General features: G+C 50.8%; 1 protein-coding gene across 3 annotated transcripts in view; it reads left to right on the top strand.

The window, feature by feature from the left end:
• TM9SF4 (transmembrane 9 superfamily member 4) overlaps nt 1-14840 on the top strand; it is a 49365-nt gene that overhangs the window by 24029 nt on the left and 10496 nt on the right. For 2 of the 3 annotated variants that reach the window (XM_032858913.1, XM_032858914.1), the window contains exons 3-12: nt 239-338; nt 4790-4958; nt 5059-5188; nt 6356-6479; nt 7738-7856; nt 7973-8084; nt 9422-9492; nt 11451-11583; nt 12616-12697; nt 12791-12866. In XM_032858913.1, coding sequence (XP_032714804.1) covers nt 239-338; nt 4790-4958; nt 5059-5188; nt 6356-6479; nt 7738-7856; nt 7973-8084; nt 9422-9492; nt 11451-11583; nt 12616-12697; nt 12791-12866 — 1116 coding nt within the window. The remainder of the gene's footprint in view (nt 1-238; nt 339-4789; nt 4959-5058; nt 5189-6355; nt 6480-7737; nt 7857-7972; nt 8085-9421; nt 9493-11450; nt 11584-12615; nt 12698-12790; nt 12867-14840) is intronic. The other variant, XM_032858915.1, reaches the window with a different exon arrangement.

The following is a 14840-nucleotide window of genomic DNA, read 5'->3' as shown; positions in this document are numbered from 1 at the left end:
TTGAATTTGGTTCTGATTTCAAACAAAACTATGATGTAGTCTAAAACTAAATGAAACATGAAATAATTCAGAATCGTAGACCGTTTAGTATCTAGTGTACTACAGCTGTGATCTGCTGCTGTCAGTTTGCTAATAATATTACCAAGTGTACCAACGATTTGTGGGTACCGGGGAGGATTATTGAAACAGCCGTCTGGGTTTCCGGGTTGATGAACAACAGCCTCTCTTCTCCCACTAGGCTGTGAAACTCACCAGCTCTCGAACCCAGCTACCTTATGAGTACTACTCTCTGCCCTTCTGCCAACCCAACAAAATCACCTACAAGGCAGAGAATCTGGGTAAGTTCTCCTCTGACTGTGTCAGCCTGTCCCAAATGGGAAGCCACGTCCTTATATGGCGACGGTAGCGGTTAACCCTGACATTCCTGTGTGCCGCACGCCTTCTACGTTGTTTACATACAGAGCAGCTTATTCAAGCCTCAGAACAGCCCTGGGGTGGCAGATGCTGTGTTTATGCCCATTCTACAGGTCAGGGACTTGCCTCTGGTTATATTTTTAATTTACAGCCAAGCTGGGCTTAGAGACTATGTAGTCGGACTTCAGAGTTTCAGTCCTTGGCTGCTGCTCAGACCAGCCCTCCCTTGATTGCTAGATATTCCCTTCTCTTTCGTGGCTTCTGCAGCCTACTCTGCTTTTAATTAAAAGAGTGAGTGGTTACCTCTGGCCCTAAAAGAAGCAGAGGCATCACTGTAGTTCTTGCTAAGTGTGCAAGACTTGCTTCAAAAAATGTGCGAGGCACCCAGCGCAGTGTCTGGAATGTATGTTCCATAAATAGTCATCTTATTCCAATTCAAATAATTCTCCATTTGCTAGAATTGCAGGCTTAGAGCAAAAGACGTTTGGAAGCCTCTCTTCCCGACAGATTCTTAGTAATTACCCGTGTTGGTGTTGGGTCCTGGAGATAAAAATGTGGGTAGATGCTGTCCCTGACCTCAAGAAGCTTAGGAGACTTTCCTCTTATAGCTTAGGAAGGAGAAAGGAGAGAACTGGTTCTTGAGCAGGCCTCTGAAAGGTTTGCCTTCACTGTCCAAGCTACCCCTGGCTCAGATGTTTCCAGAGTCCCTAGCTGATAAGTGTATCTGTGATCAGGTATTGGGTGTCCCAGACCAGCTGGAGGCAAGGCTTGTAGTCAGCTTAGCCAAAAGCAGGCAGCACCTCCCATCCCTTCATCTTGCCTCCTACTGTTGTCTTGGGGCCTGGACTGACTTCCACTGATTGTCTGGGCTGTGCCCCCAACCTGTCACTTACCCTTCTTTTCCCTTTCCACACCATATTGTGCTCTGGCCACCTTGTCTCTGCCTGAGAAACTTGACTTGCTTTGTCCTCTTGGTCAAAGGACCCTCAGAACAGTTCCTCCCATGCCCATGAGCTGGTGTGTACTCGTTGCCAGCCTGTGCTCAGCATTTGGGCACCCCTCCGTGTGACACTGAGTGACCTTAAACCCTCTGAGCCTCTGCTGCATCCTCCATGAAGCTGGGGAATGTTCTGCCTCACAGAAATGGAAACTTTTATGTACAAAAGTTATTCTGCTGCATTACATCTCTGTCCGTCTTTGTGGAGTGCCTGCCTTCATGGCCTGTGGGTTCTTAGAGTCGAGAGATCATGCCTTATATTCCTCTCTCTCTCCCACTTCTAGCCCAGTGTCTGACACAATAGGATTCAGTCAATGTTAGTGTCCTGCCCAAATGGAGGAGAAAATTCCTTGGTTACATACCTGTTAGATGGCAAGCCTTGTACTCTCTGTTCCCATCATCACCACCATTAATACTTACAGGGCTCTCATGAACTGGGCGCTGTTCTAGGCACTTCTGCGCTTTAACTTCGTTAATACTCACAACAGCTCTATGAAATAGCTCCTCTTATTATCCCCTTAACACAGGTAAGGGAAGTGAGGCAAAAAGAGGTACAGTTCCGCACCCCAGTCACTCACCAGTATGATTGCTCCCGTTTCATAGTAGAGGGAGGGGCAGCGATGAGGGTTTAAAAGTCTTGCTCCACAGATCACATGGCCAGTAAGGGTAGAAATTGACATATTAACATATTACTCAGGTGTTTTTTAACTCTAAAGACAGAATTCTTTCTGTTGTCCAGACTGCCTTCTCCAGAAAGGTTCATTTGGGCTGTGTGAGGGCTGTGCTTGTGGTGATCGCGCTGATGGAGATACGTGCTGGGATGTGTGTGGGAGTGTCTGGGGGCAGATGTACTGGGCCACAGCCTCCAACTCACTTAGAGGGTCCACGTTCCTACCTGATGCTCCTTTAGCCTGGCCAGTGATCTGCTTCAGCTGTTAAAAGTTAAAAGGAACATTTGCATATTAGAGATGAGCTGTTCCAGACTAGCCTGTCTTCTCTCTTGATGTTAATTTAATTTCTAAATATCAAGATGTGATACCTGCTTACTTGGTCTCCAGCCTTGTTCCTCTCTGTGTATTTTCTTCCTTTCCTCAAGTGAGCTCCGTGTAGACTCAAAAGAAATGGGCAGTAGGGCATGGTGTGGAGGAAGGAGTCCAAGAGCGTAGTGCTACAACAGTCTCCTCGTCTGATCATGGGCAAGTCTCTGTCCCTGTCTGCTTCTAGGGTCGTCTTCTGTGAAATGAAGATGGTGACCCGAATCGTTTTCCCAGCAGACTATGCAGATAATTCTTACTGGCGTCCTTGCTCTCCACTGGCCAGTCCGTTCCTGGGTTCTCTAGGCTCAGCTTCTGTAATGGGGGAAGGGGGGCCCCTCCTCTCCCTGTGCCTCTCCTAAGTGCCTTGTCCACACTCACCAGAGCAGCTACCATGCACAGGGTGGTACCTGTTCGTACGCTACCGTTCGTACGCCAGCAACTCACAGCTTTCATCCACAGGCCTGACCTGTCATGGGAGCCTGAAATTTGGGTATCTAATTGCCTGCTTGACATGTCCAAACCAAAAAAAGGCCTTCGTCTAAATTTGCTCCTCTTTCTGTTTTCCCAGCTAGCACCCTGTTGTAGAAACCTCAGTCTCCCGCCGCTTCTCACTTGTCCTTTGTATCCGTCAGCACCTGGCCCCCTCGATTCCCCCGCTCAGTAGCTCCTGAATCTGCGTGCTTGCTTCCACACTCAGCACCGCCCCATCCGGCCACCGTCCTCGCTCACATGCGTGACTGACTGGCATCGCCCCAGCCAGTCCCTTGCATCTTCTGTGTTTTCTTCTTAAAACAGCCAAAGTGATTTTTCTGTCATCTGAATAAAGTCATGTCTTCCTCCATCCCTGTTAGAAAGCCCTCAGGGTCTTTTGGGTAAAGATCAAACTTCCAGCACTGCCCACAGGCCCTGAGGTCTGACTCCAGCTCGTCTCTTAGGCTCACCTTAAGTCACCTGCCCCCTTTGCTTTTTGCGCTGTGACCACACAGGCCTCTCCGGCTCAGCACATGCCTCCCATCCCCCAGGAGCTTTTGCACGTACTATTCCTTCTGTCTAGAATGTTCTCCTTCTGTCTCTTTACGTAGTCAGTGCCCCTCTTCCTTTAGAGCTCACTTCAAACATCATTTCCTCAGGGAAGCTTTCCTAGACCTGCTCCCCATGTCTAGAGCAAGTTCCTCTTGTTACGTCATGATTTTACCAAGTCTGTCTTCCCACTACACCATAAGCTCCATGAGTATGTGTGTTTAACATCGCATCTTCGGGGCCGAGCCCATAAGCAGTACCAGGTAGATGCTGGGGATGAGTGAACGAATGACGAAATGAATGAAAAAATGACTGACCGGGCAGATAGGGCCGTATCCAGGCAGGTCCCTGCTGCTAAACCCGTGTTGGACTCCGTGTATGTGCAGGCGCTCGTCCTGCCTGTTGGCGGCGGTCCGTCTTCAGCTTTCCCCAGCTTCACATCATCTCAGTACAACTGTTGGAATAGCTCAGGAAGTGCCATTGGCCATGGGCAGCCCTGAGCTGCTCTGCACCTGGTGCCTAGCCCCTGCTCTGAGGCAGTAGGCTCGCAGCGGGTGTGCAGTACCCCACCTCCCTCCCTGGCCGAACTGGGATCTGAAGACACAGAAATGAGTGGGAAATACTGTCTGCCCTTAAAAGAGCTCCCAGTCAGAGGTAGCAGATGGTTAATATGGCAGCACCCGGTGCAAAGTCACATCAGCAGCGTGTGAAAAGGTGCAGGAGTGACGCTGACAATAAAGATGGCATTTGTTGCCAGCCTGCTGTGTGCCTCATACTTGCTTTCTCACTGGAACCCTGTGAGATGATTACTGTTATTATCCCCATTTTACAGGTAGGGGAATTGAGGCTCATTGAGGTTATATAACTTAACCAAGACCAAGACAGTAAGTGTCAGCGCCAGGGCTCGGTAGCCGGTCCAGTCCTCAGTGTTGTATGACGCTGCCTCTACACAGAGGGAAATGAGGGGAGAGAGGGACAGGCTGGGCCCCAAGGAGGTCAGGAAGGGCTTCCCGGAGGAGGGAACAGAAGTGGGGCTCGAAGGGTGAGGAGGAGCTTCCCAGGAACATGGGTAAGAAGGGGCGCCTGAGGCGCAAGAGGTGTATTTGATATGCCCTGGAGAGTCTGGTGGCAGTATCAGAGTGGGGGTGGGGAGGCCAGGTGGGAGGCGGAGGGGCCGGCTCTCTCCAGGTAGGGTAGAACACCGAGTGCCAGGCTGGGGAACTGCCAAAGGCCCTGCGAGTCAGCAGTGTCTCCTCGGCCCTGGTGACCTCAGCAAGCTCAGGGCTGAAGCTCTGAGATCCATGTGTCTCTCTTATGGCAGGAGAGGTGCTGAGAGGGGACCGGATTGTCAACACCCCTTTCCAGGTGCTAATGAACAGCGAAAAGAAGTGTGAGGTTCTGTGCAGCCAGTCCAGCAAGCCAGTGACCCTGACCGTGGAGCAGAGCCGGCTTGTGGCCGAGAGGATCACAGAAGACTACTATGTCCACCTGTAAGTTGTCCTGCGCTCCCTGCCAGCCCCGACTTGGGGTGGGTTGGGCACGGATGGGAGAGGCAGTCCAGGGAGACTGAGCGGGGCCTTGGGTTTCCAGCATCGCCGACAACCTGCCTGTGGCCACCCGGCTGGAGCTCTACTCCAACCGCGATGGTGATGACAAGAAGAAGGAAAAAGATGTGCAGTTTGAACACGGCTACCGACTCGGCTTCACAGACGTCAATAAGGTAGAGTGTCTCAGCATGAAGGGCTGGGGGCGTTTTACCTGGTAAGTCACGAGCCCTTGGGGCCACAGGGAAGGGGGACATATTTAGCTCTAGGTTTATAACAGAAGGTGGGATGGCCAAGGCAGGTTTCTCCTGGTGCCCCTGGGCATGGGCTATGAGAGTCCGTGCTTTGGACAAGGCTCTGGCAGACGCTACACAGGAAATGGAAGGCACAACTCCTCAAAAGGTCAGATTCCATATTTATAAGATTAAAACAAAAAACAGATGGAATTGGAACAGTATGTAGGAGAGCTGGGTAGGATAGTGGTCAAGAGCGTGCTGGCTTCTTGGCTGTTGGATCCCACCTCCATCACTTACTAGTTGTTGAGAGACCTTGAGCCTACCTGTTTCCTCTCTGAGCCTTTGATTCCTCATCTGTAAAAAGCAACCAGTGTCCATAGCTGCCCCTTGGGGTAGTTACGCAGAGTAAAGGAGATGATTGGTGTGTCTACTATTTTATGGCACAGCCTCTGAGAAATATGCTAATAATGGCAATGATAATAACAGTGATTCTCCTGTCTTTCTAATTTTCTAAACTGAACTTCAACCTTCTATGAAGGGAGTAAAGGACAAAACCATTTCTTTTGAGGCGTAGCTCCTGACCTCAGCGGGCTTCCGATCCCAATTCAGAAGAGAACTGACCATGTGGGACCCTGCATCTTAAGTCCCATTACTGATGGTGCTAGTGCCGTGACGATCAATGCCAGCAGAGCTCAGAAGAGCTCGTTGCACATTCGGGTTGTCACGGAGGCGGTGGGTCTTAAAAAATAGGGAGGCTTGATTTGAGTGGAGTTGGTTGGCATTCTAGCCGGAGTGAGTGCCGGGAACGGAGCTGCAGTGTGGGAACTGTTCACGGGGCAGGAAAGGGCTGGGGGCGACCAGGTGAGCTAGATGTCTGAAAACATGACAGAAGGATGTGAACGCCAGGCCTAAGGGATCCAGACTCTCAATCTAGTTAGCCCCAGGGACCCCTGGATGGTTTCTGAGTGGGGAGTGCTGTGAGAGCAGTGTTTTTGGCAGCTTGAAACAGCTGGGCCTGCTGGACCCAGGGGAGGGACCTGATACTGGGATGATTTTCTGGTTGTTTCTGGACCACTAGGTATTTTCTTCTCTCCATTGCTGTTGTAGATTTACCTGCACAATCATCTCTCGTTCATCCTTTACTACCACCGGGAGGACCTCGAAGAGGATCAGGAGCACACGTACCGCGTCGTCCGCTTCGAGGTGATTCCCCAGAGCATCAGGCTGGAGGGTGAGTGGGGAGGTATGACCAGAGGGGCCGGGCTGGATGGGCCTGGGCTTCCATACCCAGGGTCTTCTCACACTTGATTCTCAGATGGCTGATAGGCCACAGTGTGGCATATGGGCCCAGCCAAGGTAGGGCCACTACATTCCCATGAGAGAAGGCGGAGCAAGGGAAAGAGCTGACAGCTGTTGTGTCCTGGCCTGGCACCTTCCCTGTTTACCCTCTCTCGCTACCCCTGGAAGTGTGTGGTGGTTATAGATGGGGAACCGGAGACTCAGAGAGGTTGGTGACTTGGCCAAGAACAAACAGCGACTAGGACTTGGCTGGGCCTCTTGGGAGAGCCAGCTAGCTTCCCTTAGGTTGAAGAGCAAGGGGCAGTGATGCAGACAGAGCAGTCAGACAGCTGGTTTCTGTGTTACTCTTCCTCTCTGTAAGTGATTGCAGAGACGAGAATTGGCCCAGGGTCAAGAGTTGTGCAGGAGTCTGAGAGCCCAGCCGCATGAACCCAATAGTGGCTGGTCCGGCTTCTCACCTCTCAGCCCTGGCTCACCCCCGGGCTGTGGTAGTGGTGGTAGGTGTCTGGCTTTTTTTTTTTTTTTTTTAAGCTATGGAACCTAGTTTTCAAACAAAATCATCCCCAACAATCTCATGTAAGACATAGATCTTGTGCTTTCAGAGTGCTGTCCTGCTTCTGGTGAGCGCCGTGAGCACAGCTTTATGTTTATTGCATGATATTCTTGACATCATCTCTTCCCTCAGCCATTTCCTCAAGTTTAGAGGCTCTGTCTCCTTTTCTCACCATTTTCTCCCCAGCAGAGTGCTGGGCAGAGAGGTGCTTATTACATGGTGGTTGGTTGAGTGGCTGGACAGATAATGGGATGAACGGAGGAGTAAATGAAGACAGAAGCATCTGAGTGATTGAATTACTGGTGTGCTGGGACTCTGGGGACCCGGCAAATGAGTAAATGTGATAGCAAGAGTCAGTGGTGTTTTTCCTGTTCCGTGGGGCTGATTGAGTGAGTACATGAACACTTGAATTGAGTAAAGAGAGATCACGTGAGGGACTCAGACCCCCTCTTCCATACCCAGCAGCCCGAGAGGCTCTTAAGAAGGTCAGGGCTCTGGGGAGGAAGTTTACAGCTCTGTTGCCTTCCCTCAGACCCTGGGTCCCAGCAGCAGGCAGCGTCTGAGGGCACCCCCCAGAACAGCCCCAGGCAGTGGCCCTGGTCCCCGCAGAAACAGACTGAGTCTCTGTCTCTCGCAGACATCAAGGCAGATGAGAAGAGTTCATGCACCCTGCCTGAGGGTACCAGCTCCTCGCCCCAAGAAATCGACCCCAGCAAGGAGAATCAGCTGTACTTCACCTACTCTGTACACTGGGAGGTGAGAGGGGGCTGGAGCCCGTGGCAGGGGAGGAGGGTTCTGGTCTGGGCAAGAGGTGTCTAGCAAGAGGTCTGACTCAAAGCGCTGCTTTTCCACTCTATCTCCCTCCCCTCCAGGAAAGTGACATCAAATGGGCCTCTCGCTGGGATACTTACCTGACCATGAGTGACGTGCAGATCCACTGGTTTTCTATCATTAACTCTGTCGTGGTGGTCTTCTTCCTGTCAGGTGAGAGATCTGCAGATGGGAGGTAGAGAGGACAAGGGGGTGAGGGATAAAGGCCTGAGGTGCATCACAGGACTAAAGGGGGACTTCTAGGGTGTTCTCGGGGCCAAGTGTAGGTCAAAAACAAACATCAGTGCTCTGTGCTAGGCATCAGGTATGCAGAGGGGAACAAGGTTTAGTCTCCTTTCTGGAGAGTTCCCTCGGGGAAGAGAGGTACACCGCTCCATGCAACCTTCATTGAGTCATTGGACGAGATTTCGTTGTTGCCCGTTCTGTGCAAGGACTGTGGCCCATGCTGGGTATATGGTGTTGAGCAAGCCTGGCCCCTCACAGTCTGTTCTGGTGCTGGGAGAGACAAAAGAGCAGAGAAGTGGTTGAGTCCAGATAATGGTAAGTACTTTGGGGCAGATAAACAAGGTGACCAGATACACAGCTCTTGAGAAAGGGTGAAGGCTGCTTGAGGAAAAACCTCTCTGGACTGAGAGGAGCCAGCATTCAGAGACCCAGGGAAAGATGGGTCCAGCAAAGGCCATGGCTGTGCAGGGGGACAGGCTTGGTGAGAAGCTGGCCGGTGAGCCAGGGGGAGGGTAGTAGGCAGAGGTGGAGTGACACCCACATTTCAATATCATATGGGAAGCAAAGATGATTTTAGCTGCTCTTTATTAAACATTTCCTGAGTGGCAGCTGCTGTGTTATTAAGTCCTTTCCAAACCTTTCAGTCCTTCAAGTTCCATGAGCCAAGACTAAAAGGTCAAGTTAGCTTGAGGTCATACAGCCCATTGTCTTAACCTGGAGAGGAAACAGGGTGCTGTGGAGGTACAAGTGGGGGGCCTCTGAACCTTTTTGGGATGTTGAAAGGTGAAGATGCCTGGGGTAAGTTGAAGTGGGAGTGGGCGCAGGACAGAGTGGGGCACCGCAGGCAAAGGGAACAGGAGGCAGTCCCAGTAGGGCCACAGAGGCTGTGAACTGATAACAGAGGTAGCAAGCACGCAGGGGCGGCATGGGAGGTCGGCCCGGGAGGCAGTTAGGCCGCAGAGGTCAGGAGGACCAAGACATGGAGCAGCTAAAGTGTTGTTCTCCCTGGAATAAAAAGCAGTGTCTCCTGACTGCCCAAACCCATCCCAGTGGCTCTTTCCTTCCCTGCCAGGGGAATGACCCTCCATGTACCCTTGTCTGAATAGCTGGGGTGGAGCTCTGCTCAGCAGACAGCCTGAGGCAGCTGCCTACCCACTGCCCACCGGAGGAAGCCAGGTGTGCCAGCGTCACTTAGCGAAACACCAGGCCCAGGAGGCTCCATTGGCAGTGCTCAGGCCTCTTCCTCCCAACCCTGTTCGTTTCAGGCATCCTGAGCATGATCATCATTCGGACCCTCCGGAAGGACATCGCCAACTATAACAAGGAGGATGACATTGTACGAGGTCTTGGCTGGGGAGGGATGGACTCAGAGAGGGAGGGCAGACTAGCAGTTGTGTTCTGGGCCTAGCAGACCAAGGGTCGAGGGGTGGGGGTGGTGGTGGTGGTGGTGTGTGTGTTTGTGTTTTTCATAGAGTAGTTTGAAAAGGAAAAAATGTTTAATGACCCAAAATGATAGGGATAAGCATTCTAATTTCTAAGCATAAAAGCAATGGGAGAAGTCACAGAAAGAAAACTTAATGAATATAACGTTAAAAATCTGAAACTGGGGACGCCTGGCTGGCTCAGTTGGTGCAACACATAGGTCTTTTTTTTTTTTTTTTTTTTTTTTAAGATTTTATTTATTTATTTGACAGACAGATCACAAGTAGGCAGAGAGGCAGGCAGAGAGAGGAGGAAGCAGGCTCCCTACCGAGCAGAGAGCCCGATGTGGGGCTGGATCCCAGGGCTCTGGGATCATGACCTGAGCCGAAGGCAGAGGCTTTAACCCACTGAGCCACCCAGGCACCCCAACACATAGGTCTTAATCTCAGGGTCATGAGTTCAAGCCCTATGTTGGGTGTTGGGCCTACTTAAAAAAAAAAATCTAAAAGCTGTTCCACATGTCAGAATATATAGATAAGACACGAAAGTGTGACAAACTTGAAAAAGAGGCAATAGTTAAAAGAACTGGTTTTAAAATGTTCCAAAATCTCTAATGTAAGAATGAACAAAAAATTTGCTGACTAGGAAATGGCAAGTAAACATGTGAAAAAACATTTTTATCACAGGAATGGTTATCTACCCCCCCCACCCCAAAACAGATTCAAACAATAGGAGAAGACAGTTTTGGACCTTCAGATCAGTCCAAGTGTGTTTTCATATAGTAGTCATTGGCAGCAAGGTGGATGTGAGCTAAGCACTTTTCCAAGCCACCCGTGCAAGTATAAATTTGTAGTTTCCTGAAAAGTTACGTTTTGGCTATATATAGCACGAACTATACAATAGTTAACTTGCTTTGACTCAGTCATTCTTTTAGAATTTTCCAAAGGAAACTATCAGAACCACAAAGACTTGGTCTAGGTACATTTATTTATAGCTCTATTTATAATTTAAATAAACTGATGTAGCCTGATATTCCATAAAAATGGATCGGCTATGTTATGGTGCAGTTATACAATAGAAAGTTGTACCGACATTAAAATACTAATTGTAGACTACTTATTGGGAATGAGGAAATGCTTATGATCAAACATCACCTGAAAATAACTAAGTATGCAATAAATAGGGTCTAGTTCCAGTTTTGTGTTTAAAAATTATATATACATATGCATATATATATACACACACATACATAAAGAGCTAAAAGAAATGTGTCAAAACAATGATATCATTAAGTGCTGGGAGTATAAATTGTATTTTTTCTATGTTTTCCTGTGTTTTTTTTTTTTAATTTTGAGTTTACTTACGAGCCCTGGGATCATGACCCGAGCCAAAGGCAGATGCTTAACGACTGAGCCACCCAGGCGCCCCTACTGTAAACATTTATTATTTTTTATTCATTTGAAGCATACCATGTGCCAAAAAACTTTATTTTTACTTTTTTATTGCATAAGAGCACATATTACTTTTATAATCAGTTAAAAAAAAATTGCTTTTAAATTTCACCACTCAAAAAAACTCTCACAGTTAACATTTCAGTGTGCTGATGTTTACGCTCTTTTTCCATGCACAAGGCTTGTGGAATTTGAAGAGGAGTTTTGCCTTTTATGTAGCTGCAAGCCTCATGTTTGTGCCCTCCTTTTCCATGTGACATTTCTCTGGGGAGTACTTCGTCATGTCGTGTACTGTCAGATCAGAGTGGAGGCTGGCTGACACCCAAAGGACCCTCAGCCCTAGTCCAGGGGCGTGGGTCCCTGCAGGAGCTGCGTCCTCTGGGCCCCAAGAAGCAGCCTCATTTCTGGCCCTTTGCTGCAGGAAGACACCATGGAAGAGTCTGGGTGGAAGCTGGTACACGGAGATGTCTTCAGGCCCCCCCAGTACCCCATGATCCTCAGCTCCCTCCTGGGCTCAGGCATTCAGCTCTTCTGTATGATCCTCATCGTCATCTGTGAGTGGGCCTGTTGGGGCTAGCAGTGGGGTCCTGTCACCAGAGAGCACAGGCCTGAGTCTGAGAGAAGAGGGGGCCTCCCGCCCCTGGAGAACGGGGCAGGTGTGCACCACTGGGCCAGATGGAGTCGTCTATGCCAGCAAGAGGGCCGGGTCCTCTCAGCACCAGGCTCTGGTGGTTGGCTGCGCCTCAGAGCGCTCCAGCACTGTGGGTCGCCTACCACGTCCACTCTCAGCAAAGCCATTCGCCGGTGCTGTGAGGTTTAAGTGACTTACAGGCTTTAAGTGACTTACACAAGTCAGCACCAAGTCTTTTCTCAGAAAACAACCCCCCAAACCCTAATATATAGTAATTATAGACAGTTCTGAAGTCAGCCTGCCTAAAAAAATTTTTTTTACCATTTAAACTGTTTTTTAATTGACACGTAACACTATGTAAGGTGTACAGTACAACAGTTTGCTGTGTGTATATATGGTGAAATGATCACAGCAGTAAGTTTAGTTAACATTCATTACCGCACATAGTTACATGCTTTTTTTTCTTGCGATGAGAACATTTAAGATCTAATCTCTTAGCAGTGCATCTGCCTAAGTTTTTATCTCAGGCTCGTGCCGCTGGGCTTTGTGACTTTGGACACCTCCCTTGACCTCTGCGAACCTGTTTTCTCATTTGAGAAGTGGATAAGCAGCACCCCCCGCCCGCCGCAGGGCCGAGAAGGCAGATGCAGTGAGCAGGCATCCGTGGTGGTCTGAGCTCTGTGCTGGTCAGTTGCAAGTGCTCTGTGGACTGGAAGCTGCAGGGAACATGTGGCCAGCCAGCACCTGGCAGCTGCTGCTCTCCTGTGAACCCCGGCTAAGACCGATCTTCTCCTGTAGAGAGCGAGGGAGTATGCTGTCAGAAAGGCCAAGGGAAGAGGGAACCTCATCAAGCCTCATCTGCCCTGGGCCCTGAGTACCAGCCTGGGATGGGGGCCGGGGCCCTGGGACCCTGGCCATCAGCCGCCCTGTCTCTCTTCTCCCCCTCCCTCCACAGTCGTGGCCATGCTTGGGATGCTGTCACCCTCCAGCCGGGGAGCTCTCATGACCACGGCCTGCTTCCTCTTCATGTTCATGGGGTAGGTGTGTCTGAGTGAACTCCGGGGCTCGCCCAGGCAGCCTGCCCGAACTAACGAGTCTCCCTGGTGTGGCTCCCTGCCATTCCCCCACAGGGTGTTCGGTGGATTTGCTGCTGGCCGGCTGTACCGTACTCTGAAAGGCCATCGGTGGAAGAAAGGAGCCTTCTGTGTAAGCATCCTAACCTCCTCCCAGTGTTGGTGTGGAGCTGAGAAGCTTCTTCCTGGGCTTCTCAGCAGTGTGGGTGGTCTGTGGTGGGGTTTAGGATCAGAGGTATAGAGGACCAGAGGATGGGGTGGGGCACACACCCAAGGGGAGGGAATGCTGCATTCCCACCACAAGCACCTTGGGACCTCTGAGGGCCCTTGCTGCTGCATCCATAAGAAGAGGGGATTGAATTTCAGTGATTTTTAGCCTACGTTGTTTGATGGCTAAAATAAGAGAAGAAATAGGAGATTCGGAATAACAGGATTTGACACCAAGCCTTGGTGTCAGAGTTTAAAGCCAGAAACTGATCAGCAGGGCTGCTGGGAGGACACCCTGCCCAGTGGAGTAGAGAGAACTACCTGCCCAAGGCAGAAGAAGCCAGGCCCAGGTTGCTTTCATCCTGTCTTCAGACTTTGATGCCTCCATTTCCTCCAGGGAGGACAGCTTCTGCCCTTCTCTGTCCTCCTGGTGGTCAGGAGAGTTTCTCGCAGCAGAAAAAAACACAGAAACTGGCAGAAGCCTGGGACTTGACCCTACCTCCCAGGGAGCCGTGACCCTGACCCTGTCCCAGACAAGGAGGCCCCTAAAGCCCCGGGAAACCCTTGTGTCAGACTGGAAGAAGTCTTCCAGAAGAGGAAGACCCTTTAGGAATGGTCCTGAAACCATTCCCACTCTGTTGAAAGCCCCAGGGGAGCCCAGGCTGTCTCAGCTCCGGCTGCCACACCCCTGGCACAAAGCCCCTCACTGTAGAAGAGCTGCGAAGGTGGCTTTTCTGGAAGAAGCAAAGAAAGGCCCTGAATTGTTGATGCATCGGGCATCTTCAGGCACATGAGAGCCGGGGATCTACAGAGGTGTGGAACCCAGGCAATACCCTATACAGCTCTTCCCTGGGAGGCCTCCCACAGGTACCCCAGGACCTCCCTCCGCAGGTGCCGTGCCACACCCCGCCTCTCTGCCCCACACCTGCTCCTTGCTTCTGGTTGTGGCAGCGTTCACCCGGACCCCCAGGCCAGACCGCTGGGTTGCTTCCTTGCCTCCTACTCCCTTCTGCCTGCCGCCTCTCAGACGACAGGTGTTGAGGGTTTGCCTGCCAAATGTTCCATGAATTTCCTCCCCGCTGCAGCTCTGGCTCTCGAACTCTTGCCCAGGTTTTGGGCATTTTTGCCTCTCTCCTAGACCCTGTACTGTCCTAGGCGTCCCTGGTGTCCCTGCAAGATTCTGACCCTTCCCTGTGCTCTGGGCATTGCTGTGGCCCGCATTGATGCGGACCCCTCACTGCTCGTCTCTCCTCCGGCCTCTGTCTTCCCCTCTGTATGGACACACCACTCCCTCACTCCCCTTACCTCATCCTTTACGTCTTAGCATCACCCTCTAGAAGCCGCCTCCCGTCCTCCCCCCATTCTGACTTCTGTGTCCTCCTTGGCACCCCAGAGGAGCCTAGGCAGAGCCTCGTGACTACAAGTAGTACCATGGAGGTGGGTCTCCATCTGTGGCTCTGTCTGCCTCACTGGAACTCTTCTCCTGTTCTCACTCATTGTGCTGTGTGGACAGCACAATGTCCAGTCTAGAAACTCCTGCTAGGAGGGCCTACGGACACCCTGCTAGACACAGGCTCCTGTAGGTCTGGGGCTTCGGTTCTGTGTGCCTGGGCCGCAGCCGAAGAGATTGACTGGACGGAATATAGCTCAGTGGGTCGGGGCTTGGCCTCTGGGCTCAGACTGCTTGTGTTTGAGCCCCTGATTCTTCCTTAACTGTGAAGTTGGAGTGTGTATTTAACACTGCTGGACCTCAGTGTCCTCTTCTTTTTCTTTTTCTTTTTTTTTTTTTTTTTTAAGATTTTATTTATTTACTTGAGAGAGAGCGAGAGCACAAAGGGAGACAGAGAAGCAGACTCCCCGCTGAGCAAGGAGCCCGATGTGAGGCTCCATCCCAGGACCC

The sequence above is a fragment of the Lontra canadensis genome, unplaced genomic scaffold (assembly GCF_010015895.1).
Source record: "Lontra canadensis isolate GAN:19392208 unplaced genomic scaffold, GSC_riverotter_1.0 scaffold16, whole genome shotgun sequence".
NCBI lineage: Eukaryota > Metazoa > Chordata > Mammalia > Carnivora > Mustelidae > Lontra > Lontra canadensis.
Note: the sequence above shows the minus strand (reverse complement) of the source record. Positions and strands in the feature narration are given on the sequence as shown.